The 25908-nt window shown below is 47.6% G+C and overlaps 1 protein-coding gene and 1 long non-coding RNA gene across 2 annotated transcripts; one reads left to right on the top strand and one right to left on the bottom strand.

Moving 5' to 3' along the window:
- Positions 1–9196: 9196 nt before the first annotated feature.
- BDKRB1 (bradykinin receptor B1) lies at positions 9197–21293 on the top strand. The gene is made up of 2 exons (XM_086363053.1): positions 9197–9275; positions 19593–21293. The coding sequence occupies exon 2, from the start codon at positions 19603–19605 to the stop codon at positions 20659–20661; it is 1059 nt and encodes a 352-aa protein (XP_086219179.1). The 5' UTR covers positions 9197–9275; positions 19593–19602; the 3' UTR covers positions 20662–21293.
- A 2746-nt stretch (positions 21294–24039) lies between these two features.
- On the bottom strand, positions 24040–25278 carry LOC147349037 (uncharacterized). Its single transcript, XR_015149434.1, has 2 exons — positions 25186–25278; positions 24040–24366 (listed from the first exon to the last, which is right to left on the bottom strand). It is a non-coding gene; the product is annotated as an uncharacterized LOC147349037 (long non-coding RNA).
- Between the last annotated feature and the right edge of the window lie 630 nt (positions 25279–25908).

Genomic DNA, 25908 nt, shown 5'->3' with positions numbered 1-25908 from the left:
TCCTCAAAAGGCAGGCGATTCCAGGAGCCTCAGCCCAGGTTAAGAAGTAGCCACAGGGCCTGGCTCCCGGCTTCCTGGCAGCTCTGTGGCAAGCCCACCTTGGTGGGAGGTTGTTTATCAACAAGCCTGAAAGATGGCCCAAGATGAGCTCTGAGGCTCCTCTGAACACCTCCCTGCATGCGGAGTCACTGCACGGCCCGCTCAGTGGGCAGCCGGGCACCCCTGCTGGTTCCTCCCCCAGTCCTGGCAGAGACGGTGGACCTTACAAAGCCTTCCCATTCTCAAGCTACCACTGGCCCGTGCGACAGGCAAGTGATAAAATCAGAGACACTCCCACCAGCTCCTGGTCAAGGGCCACTGTGTCACCATCATTTCCTGTGATCCCCAAACTTGGAGAAGAGGCCCACTTCACAGATTAAGAGACTGAGGCTCCAAGGCAGGTGAGGGGGTAGATAAACTAGGAGCTTTGGATTACACATCCCTCTACTGTATATAAAATAGATAAACAAGGACCTACTGTATAGCACAGGGAACTATATTCAATATCTTATAATAATCTATAATGGAAAAGAATCTAAAAAATAATTATATATACCTGAATCATATATATATGATATGTGTGATAAAACTGAATCACTTTACTGTACACTTAAAACTAACACAATATTGTAAATTAGTTATACTTTAATTTTTAAAAATGGTTTTAAAAATCCAGAAAAAATAAAGAGACTGAGCCCCCAGGAGGTGGTATAGGAAATGACCCAAGTTCACCCAGTTCACCAGGGATGGAGCTGGGATTTAAACCCCTTCGAGGTGACTTGTTGGCCAGACGTGCCCACCCAGATTTCCCCACCAGACCTCAAGGACTGGGGTCTTGCTTTGGAATCAGATTCTTTCACAAAGTACTGGTCCCCTTAGAGGAGGATAAAGCAATGAGACCCCTGACATCTTGACTACTGAATGGCCTTCAGGGTAGTCAGAGCCCTCCCCCTTCAGATCCATCATGGAAGAAGAGAAACTCTCCTTTGATGCCCTACCCGCTCCCCATTAGTTGCCCAAATTCTTCCTCTTCCACTCAGTACTGACCCCCATTTTCTCCTATAGCTGCAGGGCTCCCCTTTCAACGTTTAAGCTATTTTGATGTTATTATTTACGTACTCATTGGAAAAGACCTTGATGCTGGGAAAGATTGAAGTCAAGAGGAGAAGGGGGTGACGGAGGATCAGATGGTTGGATGGCATCACTGACTCAATGGCATGAGTTTGAGCAAACTCAAGGAGAGAGTGAAGGACAAGGAAGCCTGGCAAGCTGCAGTCCATGGGGTCGCAAAGAGTCAGACACGACTGAGCCACTAACACTTTCACTTTCAACTTAAGTCCAAAACCAGCCTTTTGACTGTCTTTGTAAGAACCACATTCCTGCCTTCATCTTCCCCATCCCCATAAGTGGTACTGCCCAGTCACGTCTAAAAAAATCTCTGATGCTTCCCTCTTCCTCATTCACCGCCAGGTTCTCCTGGTTCTACCTCCAAAGAACATCGCAAATCCATCCTCACCTCTGGTTCCTCTTCCAGCCTTAAACCCTTCTAGCCACACAGGAGCTAGGGTGACCTTTCCAAATGTTTAAAACCCTTTGGTGGCTTCTTGTTTCTGGGGGATGTGCCATCCTGACACTCTTTAAGGAATGAAGGAGCTGCTACTCCAGCTGCTGAGATGCTGCTCAATTAAAGCCCTTCTTCACCCAAGATCAGGCCATCTTCCAGAGAATCCTTCATCCAATGGCTGAGAGAAGGAGGGAAGCCCAGCCCTCCTGCCCCAACTCAGAGAGCTCTGAAGGGTCATCCCATCCAGGAATTTTCGCGGGTCTGTAGAGGCTTCTCTTAAGACTCCCCATAGCTCACTTCTCCCTTTGTCCAATCCTTCTTCCTTCCCTTCACTTTTGCAGGTCCTGATCCCTTGGACCCCCTGCAACCTGCAATGCCATAGACCTGGGAAACTCTGAACTCAACAAGGCTCTGTCAAACTCTGAACTCAAGGCTCTGTCTCGGCTGGCCCTGCCACTGTTCACCTCCTCTCCAGCGGTTCAACTTTCTACGCTTGCTTCTTCAGTTCCTCATGCACATCAGGCTGTTGCAGCCTCAGGACCTTTGCTTATGCCATTCCCTCTGCCCACACTGAGCTCCTCCAATTCTACAATTGGTTTCTCTTCTTTCTCCCAGTTTTCCCCCTGCCTCCCTGACCTCCCTCAGGATGAACCCTCACACCCTCTCTGTTTTGTGGAACACTACATCCTGAGCTGTTTCTTTCTAGAACTCATCACAGTTAAAATCACAGGTGGTTTTCTCTGTCTGCTGGTCTGTCAAGGATGATCCTGAGTCTTGCAGAAAAGGTGAAAATTCTCTTTAGCATTCAGTTCGCCTGTACACAGAGTTTCGCAGCACAGAGAAGCATCCCCAGTTATGGGGACCAACATGATCTATGTTAAAGATAAACACTCACAACATCAACTCTGTCTCCATTAAAAACATCAAATGAGTACTCCTGGTTTTTAAGGAATGAACGTGAACGTGTGGTCAGTCATGTCTCACTCTTTGCAACCCTAAGGACTGTAGCCCACCAGGCTACTCTGTCCATGGAATTTTCCAGGCAAGAATACTGGAGTGGGTTGCCATTTTCTACTCCAGGGTTTTTAAGGAAAAGGAATGTATTGGTTGGGCGAAAATGTTCATTAGGGAACATCTTATGGAAAAACCTTCCTAAATTTTGGCCAACCTGATACTTCATGCCCCTATTTTTTTGCAATGCATGTGGATCAGTTAGGCATCTAGGTTGACTGGTCCTTTCCCAAAGATTACACAGAGAAAAGTCATAAAACTGGGAAACGCTACATCAGCATACACGCACTCATCTTATCCTGTGAACATCTATATAATGTGATATTGACAGTTTTCACGCACATGTGTGATCTTTAAGACAGCTCTCAAAGTAGTCAGGGCACCGTCTCAGATGAAGAAACCGAGGGTCAGAGCGTGCCCAGGACAGTCTGGGTCCCCCAGTTCTCTTCGGAGAGTCTGGCAAGTGCACAGCCTCCCCCTCTGTACCCACTCTCTCAGATCTAAAACTGTTTTCTTGTATTATTTATTTGGTTTTGGTTGTGCTGGATCGTAGCGGTCATGTGTGGCTTCTCTCTAGTTGCAGTGAGCAGGGACCACTCTAGCTGCGGTGCGCAGGCCTCTCATCACAGTGGCCTCTCCCGTTGCATGGGCCCTGGGCGCACGGGCTTCAGTGGCTCAGCACATGGTCTCGGTGGTTGCAGTCCCCAGGCTCCAGAGCACAGACTCAGTAGTTGTGACGCATGGGCCCAGCTGCTCTGAGGCATGTGGGATCCTCCTGGAGCAGGGATCGAACCTGTGTACCCTGCATTGGCAAGCAGACTCCCATCTACTCTACTACCAGGGAAGTCCCTCTAAAACTGTTTAATTTCCTTCTCTGCTCAAACCAAGAGCCTTTAGGGGCCACCTGCACAGGGCCTGCCCCAGCGTAGGACCTATGAGATCTCACAGAAAGAATAAGTAAATGGGGTAGAACAGAGGTAGGGGTTAGAATTGGGTTTTCTGCTCCAAGTTCCAAGTGAGTCTTCCACAAATACCTCTGGTGTATCTGGGCATTTATGATATGCCTGCGGGTCCTTTCTTCTACAGTGGTTTTCTCAGCTTGCCTGCCATCCACACTCCTATTCATCTCTCAAAACCCAGCTCAAATATCCCTCCGCCACGAATTTTCCCAGCTCTCCCCTGAGCAGAATTAAATCCTTTCAGTCTTGACACTCACGGAACTTTGGCACTTCATTGCCACTTTGCATTCTGCAAAGGATAGTCCCCAGGTGTCTGTCTGTCTTTGTCCTCAGCCAGACCAAGAGCTGTTTATGGAACCAGTGAGGGCTTTGTTCATCTCGGTCTCTCCAGTGCCCACAAAGGGCCTGGCACCCACACGTAATTTGGGACATATATGTTGATATACAGGCAAGCTGTTGATATTCTTGTATATAAATATTGTGTCATCCAAGAAGTGTATTTGGGTTTTTCTGTGAGATGTTGCAGAAAACTCAAATGAATTTTCTGGCCAACACAATAAATAGGTTTATGAAGTCATTCAGCAAATATTTATTAAGCACGTGAGCCCTGTTGTAAGAGTTGTGAACATGACTTTAATCAAAAGCAATAAACCCTTTGCTGGACGCAGCTCACATTCTGGTGAGAGAAAGAGGAAGTAAAAGATAAACAGATGAGTTGAACCAGGTGATGATAGCCACTGTAACAAACAGTGAAGCCAGGCAAGTGGAGGAGGGATATTTCAGGGAGGGGTTCTCTGATAAGGGTGGGTGTGTGAGGACCACAAGGACCTGAGGGAGTGAGCATGCAGGTCCCAATGAGAAGGGCACTCCAGCCAGAGAGACTGGCCAGTGCAAAGGTCCTGAGGTAGGAGACGAGTGGCTTATTCAAGACAGAGTGAGGAAAGAACTTCCCTGGTGGGCCAGTGGTTAAGACTTTGCCCTCCAATGCAGGGGTTGTGGATTTGATACCTGGTTGGAGAGCTAAGATCCCATATGCTTCCTGGCCAAAAAGCCAAAACAAAAGAGAATGAATATTATATCAAATTCAATAAAGACTTTAAGAAATGGTCCACATGAAAAAAAAAATCTTAAAAAAAATACAGAGCAAGGATGCCAGGGAGCAGGCAGAGACAGTGAGAGGGGCACTCAGAAATGCAGCAGGGGGCGGGCCACCGTGGCCTTGAGGACCTCTGTCCAATCTTAGTGTCCTCCTGGGCCTGAGACAGGACACGCCATGGTCCGACTTCAGCTTTCCAACACACAGGAGCATAGCCGGCCCCCTCTGGCCAGGCCCTTCCGAGTGCTGCCCTGGGAGGCTTCCTGAATGCCAGCACATGCCAGGTCTGGGCTATGTTAGCTCCTGGGATCCTCCCAGCTTCCCTAAGAGGAGGGTCTGGTAAGCCCAATGCCCAGCTAAGAGAACCTGATCTCCTCGAGCAAGGCCAACGTGGGGATGGAGAGTTTTCTGTGGATTTTCTTAAACATTCCTGGTCCACGGCACCCCTGTCCTGGCAGAGTTTTCTCTGCAGGGTGACCAGTGCCCAGAGCCCTTGGCTTCTAAATGGCCATGAACTCAGGCCAGGGCAGCACCTGTGGCTGCCTGAATGCCCAGGACACACAGGTGGGTAGCTGTCTCCCCCATAGATTTCCCGGTCTTTGTGCTTTGGTAAACCTACATGGAGGATTTTATTTGTATCCCCCTGACATCATGACCCCTTACTCTGACCCCACCCCTCCTGCCCTCCCACCCCCGGTGCTACAGTTGGGTTCTCTTCTACCATGACGCTTGCCACACTTGGCTGCAAGTGTCTCTTGCACGCCTGCCTTATCCGTGTGAGCGTGAACAACCCAGGGTGGACACTGAGCCGTCTTCTCTGCCTTTGGCTCCCAGCTTGCACTTGGCCCTAGGGAGCTGCTCCCTACATGTTTGCAGAACAGGAGGAAACGCGACCAGACCTGTGCTCACAGAGGAGCAAAGGTTACAGTGGGATTTGAGTGACAGATGGACTTGAAGCAGAGACAGAGGACTGGGATGTGATTTCTAGCGAATGCTCACAGGTAGGCGAGTCCAGATGTACTAGGTCCATGGGACACCCCTGTCAGCTGGAACAAGACCCAGGTCGAGGCTGGCTCCAGGCGATACAGCAGGACCAACAAGGAGCCTGTGCATTCCAAACAGTTGGGCCGGTGAAGTGACAAAATCTAAGTGCTTCTGGAATATTCATCTCGCCCAAGAATAGACTGAAAGGAGAAAAATCATAAAGCAAGGGGATTGGTTTGGGGTTCTTTGCTGCAGACTTGTTGATTGCAGGAGTGTTTAAAACTCAGATGGGAAGGAATGCTCGGGTGGGGTGAAGCGCGCTAGCTGGACGGAAACGAGAGCACTGCCTTTCATCCCGGTGGGAAGTTGCGCCGTGGTGCTTTTCCTTTCTTTATCTGCAGTGGAGACAGTCAGAGAGATGCTGGATGTTGTAAGAACTGAATGGGGACCTCCACCCCAGATGCTTAGCATATAGTTGTCATTCGTAGAGATGTGCTGGGTGAAATATACCAGTCTTTGACCTTGAAGAAGCTGCTGGATTTGACTAGAAAGGAGAAGAGACCAGTGACTCCAAGGTTTAGCTGCTGAAGAGCTGGAAAGTGACACTTGATGTCACGGTGGGAACATGACCTGTGTGTCCCCAACCTCGAACTCCAGCTCATCCTTTCCTTGAATCTGCTTCGAATGTCTTCTGAGCCCACCGTACCTGCCTGGGGTCCCTCCATGTTAGCATTAAGGACAATCCCAGGGAAGGTCATCTGACCACCCAGCTGGCCGGGCTATCCTCTGTTTGTGGACTGCAGCCCTGGGTCTTCCACCGGCCGCCTCTTTGTGCCTTAAGATGGTATCTGTTGTAATGACTTAAAAAAAAATTATTTATTGGTTGCATCGGGTCTCAGCTGCAGCACGCGGGCTTAGTTGCTCTGCAGCGTGTAGGATCTTGGTTTCCCTACCAAGGATCAGACCTGCGTACCCTGCCTTGGAAGGCAGATTCTTAACCACTGGTGGTCACTGGACCACCAGGGACATCCCTTATTGTAATCAATCACTTTAAATTGGTTGCAATAATCGTTTTAAACCTGTTAAAATAATTTTAGGGGCTTCCCAGGTGGCATCAGTGGCATCAGTGACCCACCTGCCAATGCAGGAGACACTAGAGATATGAATTCCATCCCTGGGTCAGGAAGATCCCCTGGAGAATGGCATGGCAACCCATTCTTGCCTGGAGAATCCCACGGACAGAGGAGCCTGGCGGGCTATGGTCCATGGGGTCACAGAGTCGCCTGGAGAATCCCACGGACAGAGGAGCCTGGCGGGCTACGGTCCATGGGGTCACAGAGTCGGACATGACTGAGCACATTAAAAGTCAGTTTTATTAATTAATGTATATTAAGTTCACAAACAGTCTAAACAAAGCCTTTCACAATCCACTGCATGATTCTTGATCAGAATACAGACTACAGGAATTCTGAAGCATTCTTTATTCTTCTGATATAATGATCAGAGGATTGTGATTTCTATGGTTTATGAAATGGGGGCTAATTATTTTTTAGTAAACATGGATGTACATTAATTTTATGACCTTTAAGGGATGGGTTACCTATACTTATCTTGGATATCTGTGAGGATGTCTCCATGTCAGCCATGTAAACTAGTATTTATGATTTCTATCTGTTGCTTTTATGAATACCTACACCTATACCCACAAGGTCCCAGTACCCAGGGGGCTTTCACCCCAAGCAGCTCACACTAGGGCCCTGTCACACCACTGTCAGCCTCCTCCCATCTTCTCCACATTTCAGCAATCCGTGGTCCCTTCCAACATGTGGGGTTCTTGCATCCTGTACTCAGGATTCAGGCTCCCGCACCCCACAGCCCTAGAGGCAGAAGGAAATCCTGTCTTCCTGGGAAATCCACTTCCCTTTTTGCATTGCAAGCGAGTGACTGTGGGAGCATCCATTTTTTTTTTTTAGAAAACTTTTCATCACACACATGGGTGGAGTCCCCAAGACCTTGGGGCCACAGGGCCACTTACTCAGCCTTCTCTAATGCCTGTGACACACTGAGAGTCCCGGCCATGTGGCCCTGCCATACACAGGCCACTTCCCACGGTCCGTCCTTGGCATGAGATGAAGCCACATCCGGGCCTGCAAGCCCCACCTCCAGGCAAGACTGGTGTCATCATCTCTTGTGGGTACCCCTGTGCTGGAGCAGGTGGACATCTCCTGAGACCAGATGCTTCTCAGAAACAGTCCTGTCTAAACACATAGCAAAGGGAGAAAAAACTAACCACCCTCTGTGGCTAGGAGGGCTGGCAGGTGAGACCCCTATTTACGTTACTAATCAGGAAGCACTGGGATTTGGGGAACTTCCTCTGGTCAAAATCTACCCCAAAATGATGACAGGCATCCTCGGGACTTTATAGTCTCAAACCTTTCCTGACACGAAGGTCTTTCCCCAGAGATAGATTCCAGCTTCCTCCTGAAAATACACATCTGCTTCATGGAGTGTCCCTTAAAAAAAAAAAAAAAAACTACAAAACCTGCCTCCACAAGTTTAAGATGTCTGGCGATGTGGGAAAACCGCTGGCAAGTTCGCAAGTGCAGTTTGTCCCCACTGAGACGTCATTATCAGAAAAAGGAGATGCGGCAAAAAGGCCAGATTCTGAAAACAAAGGGGACGTTTTCTGCTCCAGACACTCCAGGTTCACGGTCACATCAAGAAACACAAGCAGAGCATCCGAAAGGCAGGACTGGGGTTTGGGGAGCACTAGGGCCTGAGATTTGGGGGTCACTCCCCAGAAGTGGAGGCATTCTCCTGCCATCAGAGAGGGAGCTTAAGAGCATTTTCATTTTTAGGAGCTAAAATAAAAAGTATTTGACATTTGGCCCAAGATTCTTGAGGTTTGACTCTGAAAGAAAGCCTGAAATTTCTGTCTGAACATGAGGTCCTGAATGGTTCAACTTGGCATCTGCAAATATACATCAAAAACGGACTTCAGAACTGCCGGGAGGATTAGGGGAAAGTGCATCTGATCTTACTCAGCTCTGCATACCACATGAGTCAAGCTTTCTGTGGCTCGCTGTTTGCTTAATGGGGTCCACAGTGATGGATTCTTGGCAACACACCCTTCATGATCAAAATTCAAAAGGAGGCATTCAAGTCAGCTCCCAAGAAATTTGCTGCAGAACCCCAGGCATTCAGGTCCCCCGTGTGAACAGAACAAGTCATCACTCAGTGTCCAACAGTGCCCGGCGAGGCTTGTGGGACTCAGTGATACCAAAATGTGTTTCCAGGGCTGGTTGACCGTTATACCATTTTTGGGCAGGATCGCAGGTCTTTCCAGATGTTGACAAAGTAGAGATGGAGATGGTAGCTGAGTAATCGCTTGCCAGCCCCTAAGTGCAAAGCAGTTTTAATTTCAAAATCCCAGTTTGCTTCCTCCATCTGAAAGACTTATTTTTTCAGCAGTCCAGCCAATGACATCATCATCAGAGCGGGGGTTATGTAATTTAAGGCCACCACACTTCCACGGTGCTTCCCAGAACAGAAAACATCTCCAAAGACAGCTCTCACCATCAGAAAGCCCAGCTGAAGTTGTGATCCCTTTCATTTTGCCTGAGTAAGTAAATGAGCATCTTTTTTTCTCTCTCTTACAAAAGTAAAATAGAAGATCCATATCTCAGAAAAACGTTTCCTTTTACAAATTAAATTGGCAGAGTTTTCAACATTCTTTGGATGTATTTTTTTAAACATAATTTTAAATCAATTTAAGAGACCTGTATCCCATACCTCCTTTGGGTTTTAGCTGCTTTTCCAGAAGAGAGGAGAGAGGACATTTGAAATAAGAGATTATTTCCAGCAGCTGTTTACCGCAAACTCACACGAAACATGTAGAGGCTGAATACAGCCATCAGAGCTCCATGTGGACTCTGACCAGTTACAGTCTACGAATTCTGATTTATAAAAATCAAATTGGTCTCCAAGGATCACTTACAAAATTTCATAACACTAATAGCTGGTTGGGTTATTTGTGGATTGAAAACAGCATCTTATATTGAACAAGGTATTTTATGTCACGTAAATATGGGAGGGAAGGGAGATAACTTCACAGGTTCAACTTTATAAGAAATGTTGTGTTGGTTACTTTGTTAAAATGGAGATAGCCAGAAACAAACATATAAGGATTTTACAATGTTACAACATATTAGACAAAATAAGCCTACTTCTCTACTAAGAGAAATTGTGTTATCTGGCCATTTGTGGTGGAACATGATCAAGGTTTTATGATTTTTTAAATTAGATGAAGCCTTCTTGAAAAATTTAAAAAGGAAAATATAATGAATATTAAATATCTGTTTACTATTCATAAAATATTTAAACTTTTATTTTTTACAAAAATTGTCCTTTGAAAATATGAGTCTATTGTTATATAGATATTCAAAGATAAGGATTACATCATGTAAAAAAAATTGAACAATTTTTTGAAGTTTTGATTCTAGTACATTTTCCCTCAACTTTAAACGTTTGAGAAAATCAAAAGGAAATGGAAGAGAAAAATGCATGAAACTGAGGAATAGTTTTGCTAAATGATATGCTATGATGTTATTTTTCAGAACTGCTTCTTGCTGAATTAATAGATGAAAATTAAAGAGAAATTCAAAATAAAAAAACAGTATCTTATGTTGTCACTGGGTTGACATCCTTTAATATCTATGTCTGTATTTCAAATGCCTTTATCGTCACCTCACTGTTGAAACTGGAATTAATTTGAAGGAGGCTATTTTGTTGAAGAAGCAGCACATGACAATGTTTTCGTGTGGGGAACTCAGAAAATACCAGATGGAAATTACAGAATAAGTCATCTCTAACATATTTGCCCAGTATCACTTGTGAGTTTTTCAATTAGGATCAAATATGACTAATAATATCAATAGCTGCTGGATTCTGACCACATACTATGTGCCAGGCAAATATCAGAGCTAAAACTCGGAGCAAACAAAAGAAGATTTCTGCTCTCTGGCCAACTTTACATAAACATGGGCAGCAGCTGGTAAAGCCCTTCTGAAAATAAGCTCGGCTTGAGCAGACTCACGCTGTGGCTGCAGCAGCCACAGACACAGCCGGGTCCCCTGGGATGGAGGGGGCTGTCTGCTGAGCCAGTCAGATTCGGGCTGAAGTAAGAGGTCTCTGCAGGTGGCACAGGTGACAGCCCCTGGTTTTCTGGGGGGGTGGTGAAGCCTTGCCCCCTGTATTAGTATCCAACTGGGGTTGGAACAAATTAGCACAAACCCAGGGGGTGCCAGTGGTGAAGAACGCGCCTGCCAATGGCAGGAGACGTAAGAGGCGCAGCTTCGATCCCTGGGTCAAAGACTCCCTGGAGAAGGGCATGGCAACCCACTCCGGCATTCTTGCCTGGAGAATCCTATGGACAGAGGAGCCTGGTGGACTACAGTCCAGGGGATCGCAAAGATTCGGACATGACTAAAGCAACTGAGCACATACGCACGGTGGCTTGAAACAGCACAAAGTTATCTTACCGTTCTGCAGGTCAGAACTTTAACATCAGCTGCAATGGACTCAAGTCAAGGTGTTGGCAGGGCTGGGCTCCCTCTGGAGGCTTTTTCCAGCTTCTAGAGGCCGCCTGTGTTCCTTAGCCCATGGCCCCTTCTCCATCTTCATAGCATCTTCTAATCTCTTTCTGACTCTGACCCCGTCCCCCACCTCCCTGTTTGACTTATAAATGGAACCACTTTCACCTGTGATGACATCAAGCCCACCTCCATAATCCAGCATCTTCTCCCCATCTCAAGGTTCTTAATCCCATCTGCAAAGTCCCTTCTTCCATGTAAGGGGACATATCTGCAGGTCCCAGGGACCAGGACGTGAACATCTTTGTGGACTGTTGTTCTGCCAACCCCACATCCCTGGGGTTTGGCCCCAGCTTTGGTCTGGTGGTGCCTGGGCAGCTCCTGCTTCTTGCTACCCTGTGGTCCCTGAGGAGCACACAGGAGCCGGGCCCCATCCACCGCTCCCCAAGGCCACCCTTTCCTGCACTGTCCCACACTTCAGAGGGGACTCAGCCTCCTGTCTCACATGTTCAAGGTGACCTGGAGGAGGAAGGGGAGAGAAGCTAAGCAGAGTGATCAGGGGACTCTCTCGGTGCCCACAACAAACCCCTTCCCTCCTTCCAGCTCCTTCTTAAACCTCTTGGGGGTGAAGACTCCGAGGCTGGAGATGAATCAGAATCCCACTGCCAAGAAACCAGGCCTCCCAGAGCTCAGCTTTCCGAATTTAGTTGCTTAGTTTCTTAGTATGCGGGGTGCCAGGTAACCCCTGAACTGATCCACAGCTCTGAAAAAGCAGTAAAGGGCTCTCTTGATACTTTCTAACCTAGTGTTCCAACAGCAGAGTAGCCCACGTGGAGACGCTGCTTACACTGGATGGACCAGGATACTTATCATTATCGTTAGTAGTACTACTATTGCTACTGTACTCATCACTGTGATTATTGTTGTTGTGCGGTTTATCACTATTCGAGCTTCATATTGGATGGTTTGCAACCTGCAAGGGGATTCTACAGGCTGGATCTCATTCCATCCTCACCATGACGCTTCATAATAATTGTTGTTACTCCCATTCTACAGATGAACAAACTGAGGCTCAGAGAAGTTACCTGGCTTGCCCCAAATCACAGTTTGGGGGCCCCAGGACCTAAGCCCAGGCTCCCTGACCCCAGGTGTGTTCTCTTTATGGTCACAGCACACTGGGTGAAAAAGGCCTGGACTCTGAGCTGAGCCTGGAAGAAGAGCCATGCATAAAACAGACTGGCTCCCATCACTGGGTGAACCTGGGCAAGTCACTTCTCTTCAGCTCTGTTTGCTCATTTGTACAATGGGCACAGACAGCCATCCTCCTCCCAGGCAAGTTGTCAGGAATGGGCTACCTAAAGCCCAGCACAGCCCACAGATCACCCATGTGGCTGCCAGTGAATGGTCAGGTCTGATGCCAGGGCCTCACTCTGCACCCCAGCATCTGGGGAGATGGTGGTGAGGCGATATGCGGGCTTTCCGTGGCACACAGAGCTTCCTCAGCGTGAACAGAGAAGCACACAGGAAGGAATGGCATGACACCCACTGGAGGTTTTAGGAGGCAGCTCCCACCCGTGTGTGTGGTACAAGGGGGCTGGAGGTGCGAGCCTGTGCTCACCAAGTTCCTGAGAAGTCAGGTTTCCTGGGTGTGTAGCTTTCCTGTGGCTACAATAGCAAATCACTATAAAACACTTCCAATGATCGTATTATATTGATGGAGTTATAAAGCAGTTCAATCAAAAGCTATTTTCAAAAAATATGCATATTAAATTACATTGGTTGGGTTGGTCAGAAAGTTCTTTCAGGTTACAGAAAAACTCAAACTTTTTGGCCAATGCAATATATATGTGCATGCATGTGGGCTAAGTCACTTCAGTCGTGTATGTATATGTATATATACATTCACCAGTGAATTAGTTATATTAATACAGTTATAAAGTGCTTGCGTGTGTGCTCAGTAGCTTCAGTCATGTCTGACTCCATGTGACCCTATGGAGTGTAGCCCGCCAGGCTCCTCTGTCCATGGGATTCTCCAGGCAAGAATACTGGAGTAGGTAGCCATGCCCTCCTCCAGGGATCTTCCCGAGCCGGGACTGAGCCCACATCTGCTGCATTGCAAGTGGATTCTTTACCACCTGAGGCACCAGGGAAGCCAGTTATAAAGTAGTTCTAATTAAAAACTATCTTCAGGGACTTTCCTGGTGATCCAGTGGCTAAGAATTCATGCTCTCTATGCAGGCATCCCAGGCTCAATCTCTTGCCAGGGAACTAGATCCCAGATGCCACAACTGAGACTTGGCACTGCCAAATTTAAAAAGAAAAAAAAATCTATTTTCAAAAAAATTATGTATTTAACTATGTATGTATGAATGTATATGCATATATACACACACACTAACAAATTGCTTCAGTCAGTCAGTCAGTCAGTTCAGTCGCTCAGTCGTGTCCGACTCTTTTCGACCCCATGAATTGCAGCACGCCAGGCCTCCCTGTCCATCACCAACTCCTGGAGTTCACTCAGACTCACGTCCATCGAGTCGGTGATGCCATCCAGCCATTTCATCCTCTGTCGTCCCCTTCTCCTCCTGCCCCCAGTCCCTCCCAGCATCAGACTATTTTCCAATGAATCAACTCTTCGCATGAGGTGGCCAAAGTACTGGAGTTTCAGCTTCAGCATCATTCCCTCCAAAGAAATCCCAGGGCTGATCTCCTTCAGAATGGACTGGTTGGATCTCCTTGCAGTCCAAGGGACTCTCAAGAGTCTTCTCCAACACCACAGTTCAAAAGCATCAATTCTTCGGTGCTCAGCTTTCTTCACAGTCCAATTCTCATATCCATACATGACCACAGGAAAAACCATAGCCTTGACTAGAGGGACCTTTGTTGGCAAAGTAATGTCTCTGCTTTTCAATATGCTATCTAGGTTGGACATAACTTTCCTTCCAAGGAGTAAGCGTCCCTTAATTTCATGGCTTCAGTCACCATCTGCAGTGATTTTGGAGCCCAAAAATATAAAGTCTGACACTGTTTCCACTGCTTCCCCATCTATTTCCCATGAAGTGATGGGACCAGATGCCATGATCTTCGTTTTCTGAATGTTGAGTTTTAAGCCAACTTTTCACTCTCCTCTTTCACTTTCATCAAGAAGCTCTTTAGTTCCTCTTCACTTTCTGCCATAAGGGTGGTGTCATCTGCATATCTGAGGTTATAAATATTATATTGATGGAGTTATAAAGTAGTTCTAGTAAATGTTTTTCCCCCAAAATATCTAAATACATACACAAATATAATAGCAAAATGAAACATTTTCTTTATGTTAAACATTACAAAATATTTTAAGCAAGATAATTAGTTTGGGTACATATCTATGTGCTGCAATCAGTTTCTTAGGCTTGTACCTGACTCTCACATGTCACTGGCATTTTCAAAAGAATGTATTTTTCTTTCAGTATGGTCTTATTATTTTGAATGGTCTCATATAATTGCCTGAATTGTTTTCTTCAAATTTTATGGTTAATAAATTGAAATGAAGCACCTTCAATTGTCTCTTCTCTTGGACCAGAATACATTTAATGAAGATGGTCTCTCTTCAGGTGTTGAGGTATCTGACAAACTCTGAGCAAATTCTGCCAAGCAGAAGCTATTCTCAAGTCTGATACTTTGCATATGGAATTATGTAAATATTTCAACCCAGATATTTTCACAGGTGCCTTAATTTGAGCTCCTTCAACAGATATTTTTAGCACATATCTTCAAATAAGTTGTAGCTACTTAAAAGTTTTGAATGCTTTGTCAAATTCAGATACAGCAAATTATGGGCTTTCTCAATTTCATCTCATTTTTGTACAGAATATGAACTTCTGCAATTGAAAAGATTCTTCCCACAAATTGAGATATTCCAAAGCTCATTATAGAACTCAAAAATTAAATTTTCCGTGTCATTTGACCTCTTCTCAGTTTGATCATTTTCTCCTTTCCTCCTTTGGCTATACATTTCAATTATTTCCTGCATAAAGCTTCATTTTCACTAACTACGCTCTGCTAAAGCTCTAGAAGCTGTTGTTTGGTGCTGCGTTCCTCATTGATTTAGAACAAATTCAGCAAAAATTCTCAACTCTGCTATAACAAATAGTTGAATAACATTTTAGGGCACTTAGAGTCCACGTCTTCTAAAATTGATTGATGAAGGACAGCAGAGAAAGAAAATACATGCTAAAGTTGTTTTTAATTCCTCATCAACTTCATCACAAAAGTTTGTAGTTCAGTAAGTCTGAACCACAAAACTTATGCTGTAAAACTTTGTAACTCTTGTCAACTATAATGAAATTCGGGGCCCCCCAGGTGGCGCAGAAGAATCCACCTGCTAATGCAGGAGATTCGAGAGATGCGAGTTCTATCTCTGGGTTGGAAAGATCGCCTCCTGAAGGAGGAAATGCCAACCTACTCCAGTATTCTCGCCTGGAAAATTCCATGGACAGAGGAGCCTGGCAGGTTATAATCCATGGGGTCACAAAAAGTCTGACACGACTGAGCAACTGAGCGTGCACACACACTTAATGAGATTATTTATATGCGATTACACACTGGGTCTGCACTGCAGCTTGTTGGAAGTACATTTCTGCTTCACTGGTCTCTTATTTTAGCAGGAGTATTGTTCTCTCTGGGACACTGGGCCCCACCAAAATGTGTGTGATCATCAGAAAAACACAACTTTCTTTTCAATGTGAACAATTTAAACTGAATTTAGAATAGCATTCACAAAAATGTCCATTGTTTCACTTTGCCAGGGTGAACTTTCATAAGTTTTGGCTTTGATTCCATGAACTGGATTAAAAAATTGAATCGTGATTGAAATTGACTGATTTTTCTGTTTGAAGACAGTTATCAAACTGGCTCCGTTTCACTGCCTGTGAATTTCTTACGGGGCTTTCTCATGAACCAGCTATCACTTCTATTGTAGTGTGGGTACAAGATAACATGACGCTAAAAATGAGCTGACGTAAAGAATACTCGTCTGCTCTAAGTGAAAAGTCATCCTTCCAGTGTGACCTATGACAGTATCTTCTGCAGTGATAAAGTGGAATTGATGTTTTCAGGCTGATCTTTGAAAAATAACAGTTTCTGAAGTAGCAGCTTTGTGTCGGGTTTCCTTCCGGTCAGAGAAATCGCTAAAGGCCCCCTTTGTGATGTAAGCGTCAATATTTTGTGCAAGTTACACATTCATCATCAATTTCCGAGAGACAGAAGTTCAGGGCTTAAATTGTCATTAAACTTTTCTTGCTTGTTGCTGCCAGAAGGGCTTATTGCTAAATTGAAAAGTATCACCAAATAACAAAATAAATATTTCGCTGTGGATTTATGCCCTGAAATCAGTGATGAAATAAGAGCATTCCTATTATTCTTTATGCTCTAGGTCAGAACTCTTTAAGCCGCAGACATCTTTAAGCCACCTCCTAACCCCTCACTTCCCGTGTCCTCTGCTGACAGGTCAACTGGCAGCCTAGCAGCTGGTTCTCTTCTCTGCCTACACTCTCCCTTGGTGATTTCACCCGGTCCTGTGGCTTTAAATACCATCCATGTGATTACAACTCCCAGTGATGGGGACTTCCCTGCTGGTCCAGTGGCTAAGACTCTGAGCTCCTAGTATTTGAGTTTGAGGGGGTTTGAGCTTGATCCCTGGTCAGGAAACTAGATCTCCCAAGCCACAGTTAAGAGTTTGCATGCCATAATTAAGATCGAAGATCGCTCATGCCACAGCTAAGACTCAGTGAATCCAAATAAATGTAATAAATTTCAAAAACAAAAACAAAAAAAACCACCTCCGAAGGATGAGGATGTATCACTCTCTCAGACTTGGTCTCTTAACACCAATCTTGTGTAGTTTACTACCTTGACATCCCCACCTGATGTCCAACAGACAGCTTGCCTCACATGTCCACAGGTCAAGTCCTGACTGTCCCCCCAAAAAACTTGCCCTGTCTCCACTCCATCATCTCCATCTCAGTTGATGGCGATTTCATATTTCCAGGTTCAGTTCAGTTCAGTCACTCAGTCATGTCTGACTCTTTGCGACCCCATGGACTGCAGCACACCAGGCCTCCCTGTCCATCACCAACTCCTGGAGTTTACCCAAATCCATGTCCATTGAGTCAGTGATGCCATCCAACTATCTCATCCTCTGTCGTCCCCTTCTCCTGCCCTCAATCTTTCCCAGCATCAGGGGCTTATCAAATGAGTCAGCTCTTCGCATCAGGTGGCCAAAGTACTGGAGTTTCAGCTTCAACATAATTTCCTCCAATGAACACTCAGGACTGATCTCCTTCAGGATGGACTGGTTGGATCTCCTTGCGGTCCAAGGGACTCTTAAGAGTCTTCTCCAACCCCACAGTTCAAAAGCATTCTTCGGCGCTCAGCTTTCTTCACAGTCCAACTCTCACATCCATACATGACTACTGGAAAAACCATAGCCTTGACTAGATAGACCTTTGTTGTCAAAGTAATGTATCCGCTTTTTAATATGCTGTCTAGGTTGGTCATAACTTTCCTTCCAAGGGGTTAGCGTCTTTTAATTTCATGGCTGCAGTCACCATCTGCAGTGATTTTGGAGACCCTAAAAATAAAGTCAGCCACTGTTTCCACTGTTTCCCCATCTATTTGCCATTTCCAGGTTCTCAGGCCCAAAATCTAGGCATCATGCAATCCCTCCTTTCTCATGACACATACACAATTGGAAAATCATGGTGGTCCTACCCTTGGAATATTTCTCAAGCCTGGCCTCGGCTCACTGCCTCCACGGCTGCCCGTCCCGGGCTAACGAGTTTATTCACTGAGCTTCCTGTCTCCTCCCATGAGGCTAGAAGCACCTTGAAGGCAGGTAGGTTGGCTGTTTGTTACTGCTTGTCCCAGTGCCTAGAACTGTGCCTGGCATGTAGTGGGTGCTCAGTACATACTTGTCCAGTGGATGAATGAGTGGAGGGACCCGTGGTTTTGACCTGATGTGAATGGTGCAGCATGTGGTTTTCAGTGTCACAGCGAGAAGGTTGGATGAGGAAAGTCAGGCTCAGAGTCACAAAGCGATTACCTAAGTCTGCAGAGCCAAAGAGACTCTCTGGAGATCAGCTCTCTTATACGGTATCTTATGTTGGATACTGTGAGTTGTGCCCAGCTCAAGATCTCTCAAACATCACTAAGGATAAGCAAGATGATAACAATAGTTAACAGGTAGCAAGTGCCTATGGAGAGCCAGAGATCATTTGAAGCACTGTGCAAATATTAGCTCATCCAAACAGAGGGAGGATTTTTAGGTGTGAAGCCCCAGAAACTCCACATCTTCTACTATTGACTCCACCCTCTCCATCCTACTGGTCCCAGTTCCAATGGACCAACATCTCCACTGGCCAGGTCTCTTCCTTGCTTCATTCTGTCTTCAGCCATCAACCACTGTCTCCTGTCTGCCACTTTCAGGGGGCTGGGCCCTGTATCTCCAGTGCCTGGCAAAGTGCTGGCACAAAGTAGGTGCTCATTAAATATTTGTTGCACTGCTAATCATAATAGTATGGTTGTAAATAAGACTCATCCTCCCCTTCCACTGAGTGCTGCCTCTAAACCAGGCGACCAGGTCAAGCGTTCCATAGATACAGTTCTAGACACAATCCCACAAGAAGGATACGATTAGCTCCAATTTTCAAAAAGGAAAATAAAACTCAGGGGGTCTAAGTAGCCCACACCACGTGGTTGTGTCAGGATTTGAACTTGGGGTTCAAAGCCTTGGTCATCTTTTCCTTTATACTCAGAGTTGGCAAGCTTTTTCTCTAAGGGAAAAGTGAAGTGTTAGTCATTAGTTGCTCAGTCTTGCCCGACTCTTTGAGACTCCATGAGCTATAGCCACCAGGCTCCTCTGTCCATGGAATTCTCCAGGTAAGAATACTGGAGTGGATAGCCATTCCCTCCTCCAGGGGATCTTCCTGACCCAGGGATCGAACCCTGATCTCCTGAATTGCAGGTGGATTCTTTACCATGTGAGTCACTAGCGAAGCTCTAAGGGAATGGATGATTAATATTTGCAAGCCAAATGGCCACTGTGGCAACCACTGAACTCTGTACACCCATGGCTGATTCATGTCAATGTACGGCAAAAACCACTACAATATTGTAAAGTAATTAGCCTCCAACTAAAATAAATTAATTAATTTACAAAAAAAAAAAAACACTCTGTAACACAAAAGGTAAATGAATGGGTGTGGCCATGTGCCTATAAAACTATTTTCCAAAACAGGAGGCAGACTGGATAGGTCACAGATTAGAGTAGGCTGCCTCCTGCGTGATGCTCCGTGTGCTGTTCCTTGCAGGTCACCGTGGATGGCGTCCTGGGCCCTCCTGGAGCTCCAGACTCCCAACCAGAGCCAGCCCCTGCCCCCGAACGCCACATCCTGTGACGAAGCTTGGGAAGCCTGGGCCCTGCTGCACAGAGTGCTGCCCACCTGCGTCCTCTCCATCTGCCTTTGCGGGCTGCTGGGGAACCTCTTTGTGTTGTCCGTCTTCCTCGTGGCCCGACGGCGTCTGAACACGGCAGAAATCTACCTGGCCAACCTGGCGGCTTCTGACCTGGTGTTCGTCTTGGGCTTGCCCTTCTGGGCAGAGAACATCCGGAACGAATTCAACTGGCCTTTCGGAGCGCTCCTCTGCCGCCTGGTCAACGGCATCATCAAGGCCAACCTCTTCATCAGCGTCTTCCTGGTCGTGGCCATCAGCCAGGACCGATACTGTGTGCTGGTGCACCCCATGGCCAGCCGGAGGCAGCGGCGGCGGCGGCGGGCCCAGGGCACCTGTCTGCTCATCTGGGCCGTGGGGGCCCTCCTGAGTCTCCCCACATTCCTGCTGCGCTCTGTCAAGGCTGTGCCAGAGTTGAATGTCTCCGCCTGCGTGCTGCGGTACCCCCACGACGCCTGGCCCTTTGTAAGGATGGTGGAGTTAACCCTGCTGAGTTTTCTCCTCCCCTTGGCTGCGATCGTTTTCTTCAACTGTCACATTCTGGCAGCCCTGCGGGGGCGGCGGCAGATCAGCAGGACGAGGTGTGGAGGGCCCAGGGAGGGCAGGACCACCGCCCTGATCCTCACCCTCGTGTCCACCTTCCTGCTCTGCTGGGCGCCCTACCACTTCTTTGCCTTCCTGGAATTTCTGTTCCAGGTGAGGGCTGTCAGAGGCTGCTTCTGGGAGAATTTCATCGATCTGGGCCTGCAATGTGCCAACTTCTTTGCTTTCGTCAACAGCTGCCTGAATCCAGTAATTTATGTCTTTTGGGGCCAGCTTTTCAGGACCAAAGTCTGGGAACTTTATAAACAATGCATTCCTGGGAGTCTTGCTCCAGTAGCCTCGTCTCATAGGACAGAGATCCTCCAACTTTTCTGGCGGAATTAACACAGTAGGGAGCCAGGAAGTGTGGCTTCCTTATCCATTATTACTGACATCATAAATATGGAGAAGGGGGCAACAGAGGGTGAGATGGTTAGATGACATCACCAATTCAATGGACAGGAGTTTGAACAAACTCTGGGAGTTGGTGAGGGACAGGGAGGCCTGGTACGCTGCAATCCATTCTGTCACAAAGAGTCAGATACGACTTAGTGACTGGACAGCAACAGTAGACTGAATGATGTCCCCACCCACCCACCCACATAACCAGGACCTCATCCCTGGAGCCTGGGAATGTTTATGTGGTAATGGGGACTTTGCAGGCGTGATTAAGATAAGGATCTTGAGATGAGGAGGTTACCCTGGGCTATTTGGATGAGTCTAGTATCATCACAAAGGTCCTTACAAAGGGCAGGCGGAAGTGTCCAAGTCAGAGAAGGTTGGAAGGATGCAATGAAGGGTCCACAAGCCAAGGACTGCAGGTGCCCTGTAGAGATGAAATGGCAGGGAAATGGACTCTCCCTGGAGCCTCCAGCAGGAACCAGCTGTGTTGACCTCCTGACTGCAGCCCAGAGACACTGCTTTGGAGGCCTGACCTCCAGAACCGGAAGATAATAAATCTGTGCTGTTTTTAATAAGTCACTGAGTTTATGGTTAATTTGTCACAGTGGTAGGAAACAAATTTTCAATAAGCATCTCTTACTGCAATTCCAACTGTCCTTCCAAAATGTTCTAGGTTAACTACCAGGAACAGAGAGATGATATAGCTAGAGATCCTATCTGCAAGGAACTTACAGAGATCAAAATAATTACAGTATAAAAAAAGTAAATGAGAAACCGCATGCAGGTGACACAGACCCGTGCCTGGGGCGTTCAGAGGGAAAGAGGATGGGCTCCTTCCAGGGTTACCAAAATAGAGGTTGCAAAGGCAGTAACCGTGAGCTGAGTTTGACAAGGGGTAGAATCTGATACGGGTGTCCCTGGGGGCTCAGCGGATGCGGGAGACGCAGGAGATGCAGGTTCGATCCCTGCGTCAGGAAGATCCCCTGGAGGAGACAATGGCAACCCACTCCAGTATTCCTGCCTGGGGAATTCCATGGATAGAGGAGCCTGGAGGGCTACCAGTCTGTGGGGTCACAAAAGAGTCGGGCACGACTAATTGACTAAACAACAACAGGAACCTGGTACACGGAGAGAGGGAGGCAGAACCGGGACACACAGGTTGGAAGTGTGGGCTGCGGGTGAAAGAGAATTGAATGCTTCCATGCCTTTCTTGCTGCGAGGGTCCCACTGGTGACCCTGAGAGGGTCTGCCTTCCAGGAGCTCAAGGCAACAGGGATGAGAGTTAGGAAAGCGTCACAGAGCAGGAGCATCCGTTGTCAGGTGAGAACACACGGAAGGGGCGTCCAGCCTTGGGGGCGGGGAGGGAGCCATCCAGAGGGGCTTCCTGGAGGAAGAGACCTAAAATCCCCAAAAGACAAGCAAAATGGGGGAAAGGAGTGCTCTCGAGAAAAGAAACAAATCAGACCCAGAGGCAGGAGGATTCACAGGTTAAGCAGGAGGTGGAAGGAAGGAAGGATGAGGCTGCCAGGGAGGGGTTTGAGGTTTGAGGAGAAGCAGATGTTGGGAGGATCTCTAATGGTCAAGGGCAGGAGGGAAGCAGGGAGGTGTTTCAGGGGCTATGAGCGCCTGGCTGGAGGTGTGCATTTTTTCTAGATGATCATTTTGTGTGTTTGTTTTTGGCCGTGCTGGTCTTCATTGCTGCTCTAGGGCTCTCTCTAGTTGCAGCAAGCAGGAGCTCCTCTCTAGTTGCAGTGTAAGGCTTCTTGTGGCAGTGGCTCCTCTTGCTGCAGAGCACGGGCTCTGGAGCGAGCGGGCTCTAGTAGCTGTGGTACACGGGCATAGCTACATCTCTGCATGTGGGATCTTCCCGGATCAGGGTTGGAGTCTGTGACCTCTGCGTTGGCAGGTGAATTCTTAACCACTGGACCACCAGGGAGCCCGCATGCATTTCTCATGTGAATGAATCACTCTGGCCAAGCTCAGTGGGCCCAGGTATGGTGGACAGTGGACTGCTCCAGGGGTGGGATTTGTCAGATGGGCAGCCATCGAGTAAGGGTGTTGGGGATTTTGGTGGTACTATGGAAAATGGCTAAATTAGGGAAGTAAATGAACCTAGGAGATGAGGGAAGCAGAGTGACACTGGTATGGTTAAAGGACAGGGGTTAAAGGGAGCATCCAGAGCAAGATAGAGGCAGGAAAAATAGGAGGTTGTGGCCACAAAGTAGGAAGGTTTGCACTGAACATTCCACAGGGGGGACCACCCCAGGATAGCGCAAGGATCAAGGGTGGCCATGCGGGTTCCCCTGGTAGCTCAGTGGTAAAGAATCCACCTCCCAATGCAGGGGACACTGGTTCGATCCCTGGTCTAGGAAGATCTCACCTGCCACAGGACAACAAAGCCGGGGAGCCACACCTAGGAGCCCACGTGCCCCAGAACCCATACTCTGTGACAACAGAAGCCACCGCAGTAAGGAGCCTGCACACCACAGCTAGAGAGGAGCCCCTACTCGCTGCAACTAGAGAAAAAGCCTGCACAGCGACAAAGGCCCAGCACAGTCAAAAAGTAAATAAATAAGTAAACTTTAATGGAATCTATTAATTAAGACTTCCCTGGCGGCTCAGACGGTAAAGCGTCTGCCTACAATGAGGGACACCTGGGTTCAATCCCTGGGTCGGGAAGATCCCCTGGAGAAGGAAATGGCAACCCACTCCAGGATTCTTGCCTGGAGAATCCCATGGACGGAGGAGCCTGGTAGGCTACAGTCCATGGGGTCGTAAAGAGTCGGACACGACTGAGTGACTTCATTTTCACTTTTCACTTTCATTAAGATAAGACCAGTGAGGTGAGGGGTGGGCAGTCAGGCAGGCAAGGTGCTAGAAGGGCCTGGGGAGGAGAGGTCAGTGGGCCTGGTGCCAAGGACAGTCTCCAAGGAAGGGTTGGGGAGAGGGGATCTCTCCTGCTGCACGAGAAGGAGCTGTCCTCAAGGGACATCAAAGAAGACCCAGGTTCATTCAGGAAATGGCAAGGAGGCAGTGTTCCTGGAGCTTGGTGATGGAGAGGCAGGCAGGGGGTGGGCCGCCAGACCACTATGCCATCAGGGACAGCCCTTTGATTGGCAGCCCAGCTCCTGTTGGCTTCCTAGAGAGCAGAGAGAGAGGTTCAGGGGGCCTGGATTTAGGTCAACAGGCAGGATCCTGCCTCCCCACATATCTACTCTGGACCAGGGGGTGTTTAACAAATATTTCAATTCCATAAAAAGTCCCCACCCTCGGGCTTCGCTTGAGCACTTGGAAGCTCTTGCAGTGCAGAGTCTGCACTCCTTTGTTCATTCAGCTGAAGTTTATTAAGCATCTGCTGTTTCCAGGCGCTTAAGGCGGGATCTGAAGCAGGAGACAAGGCCAAGGCACAAGCCTGGTCCTCTTAGGGCTGACCTCCTGGGGCTTCCCCAGGACGTCAGTTCTTTGGAGCTGGGTAGCAGCGCTGCTGCCAACAGGCAGGCTCCCTCCCCAAGGGTGGAGGCTGGACTCCGCCAGCTTGCTTGACTCCAATGCAGTGCAGTTTCTGAGCCCCTGCATAGGACCCAGTGAGCAAAGCCCCAACAGCATAGTGGCCAGAATGGACAGGAGCATCCAGGCAGGCAGGGAGAGCTGGAAAGAGAAAATAAGACCCAGTCTCTCGTGCACTGACCCCAACATGTCCTCTTCTTTCTCGGGCCCTGATTTAAAGTTGAGGCTTCAAAAATCCTGACAGGGCTCACAAAAAACAATCCCACATGCTATGGAAGAGCGTGCTGGCCTGAGAAGTCACAGCATTGCTCACTGACCTGAAGTTCAACAGCAGATGGTCAACAGGGGCTCTGATAAGCACAGATGATTTATGGGACGCCTGTCACATTAACCAAAGCACAGTGCTCGCTCCTACAGCTGGGGAGCTGTAGGCCAACCCACCGTAAGAATTCTGTTGTCCTTCTGCTGGGAAGGTCAATTACTCATTTGCAGGTAGAAAAATTCCTACCTGCGTTAAAAGGATCAAGGTTGAGGGAGAAATGAATATTTCTGAGTTCCCATGGCTCTCGTTGACGTGCTCACCTGGGGTATTTCACACCTGGGTCCAGGCCCAGGCTCACCTTGTAGGGCTCACACCTGGCATGGCCGGATGAATCAGCCATTCATCTGATGGGCTTTATCACTGGTGGCTCAGTGATAAATAATCCACCTGCCAATGCAGGGGACACTGGTTCGATCCCTGATCAAGGAAGATCAGGCAACTAGGAGTCCACGTGCCCCAGAACCCATGCTCTGCGACAACAGAAGCCACTGCAATGAGAAGCCCGTACACCGCAGCTAGAGAGGAGCCCCATTCACTGCAACTAGAGAAAAAGCCCGCACAGCAAGAGACCCAGCACAGTCAAAAATTAAGTAAATAAAAGCTAATGGAACCTATTAATTAAGAAAAGACCCACTCACCCAGCTCCACGCCCCTGTTTTCTCTCTCTCTCTCTCCTGAAGGGCTGAGTACAGCTTCTCCAGCCCACTTCCAGCTTCGAGCCTGTCCTGTGAATCCACGGCTGCCAGCTGCCCTCCCCTGTGGCATCCATCACCCCAACTGTCATGGAAAATGAGCAGCACTAAGCCCCCCTAAATCCCAGCCTAGGGAGTCTCCCAAGTGTTGCAATGGACACAGACATTCTCTTGTTCTCCGGAGATGAGTCACAGGTTTCATGAGGAGCAGGTGGGAAGTTTCCTCCTGTGAACTAGAAGAGGCTTTAAATATCATCAAAATGAGTGCATGTCGAACTGGTGCAATCTGAAAAATTATATGGTCAGCTTCCTGGCTGTGATATCATACCATACTCAGGCGTTACCCGTAGTGGGTGGTGAGTAAAGAGTACAAGGGATCTATGAATCTAATAAAAATTTTAAAAAAGAAAATATCATCAAGCTCAACCTCTTTTCACAGATAAGGATGGGTGGAAATTCATTCAGTGATCGGGAAACCCAGCCCCAAGATGGGTGGAAACTTACTCAGTGAGCAGGACTCCTGAAGCAGGGCTCGGTCCAGACCAGGGATGCCCATGAGACTGGGAGGTCAGAGAAGAGGCCTGAGCACCAGGGATCCTACCATCTGAGTTGCCTTGATGGTGGCAGAGCTCCCTGTATCTGGGGTAGTATTTAAGGCAGTGGGCAGGA

This window comes from Bos grunniens, chromosome 21 (genome assembly GCF_055505025.1).
Source record: "Bos grunniens cultivar Pamir isolate PY7600 chromosome 21, Bosgru_T2T1.0, whole genome shotgun sequence".
NCBI lineage: Eukaryota > Metazoa > Chordata > Mammalia > Artiodactyla > Bovidae > Bos > Bos grunniens.
Note: the sequence above shows the minus strand (reverse complement) of the source record. Positions and strands in the feature narration are given on the sequence as shown.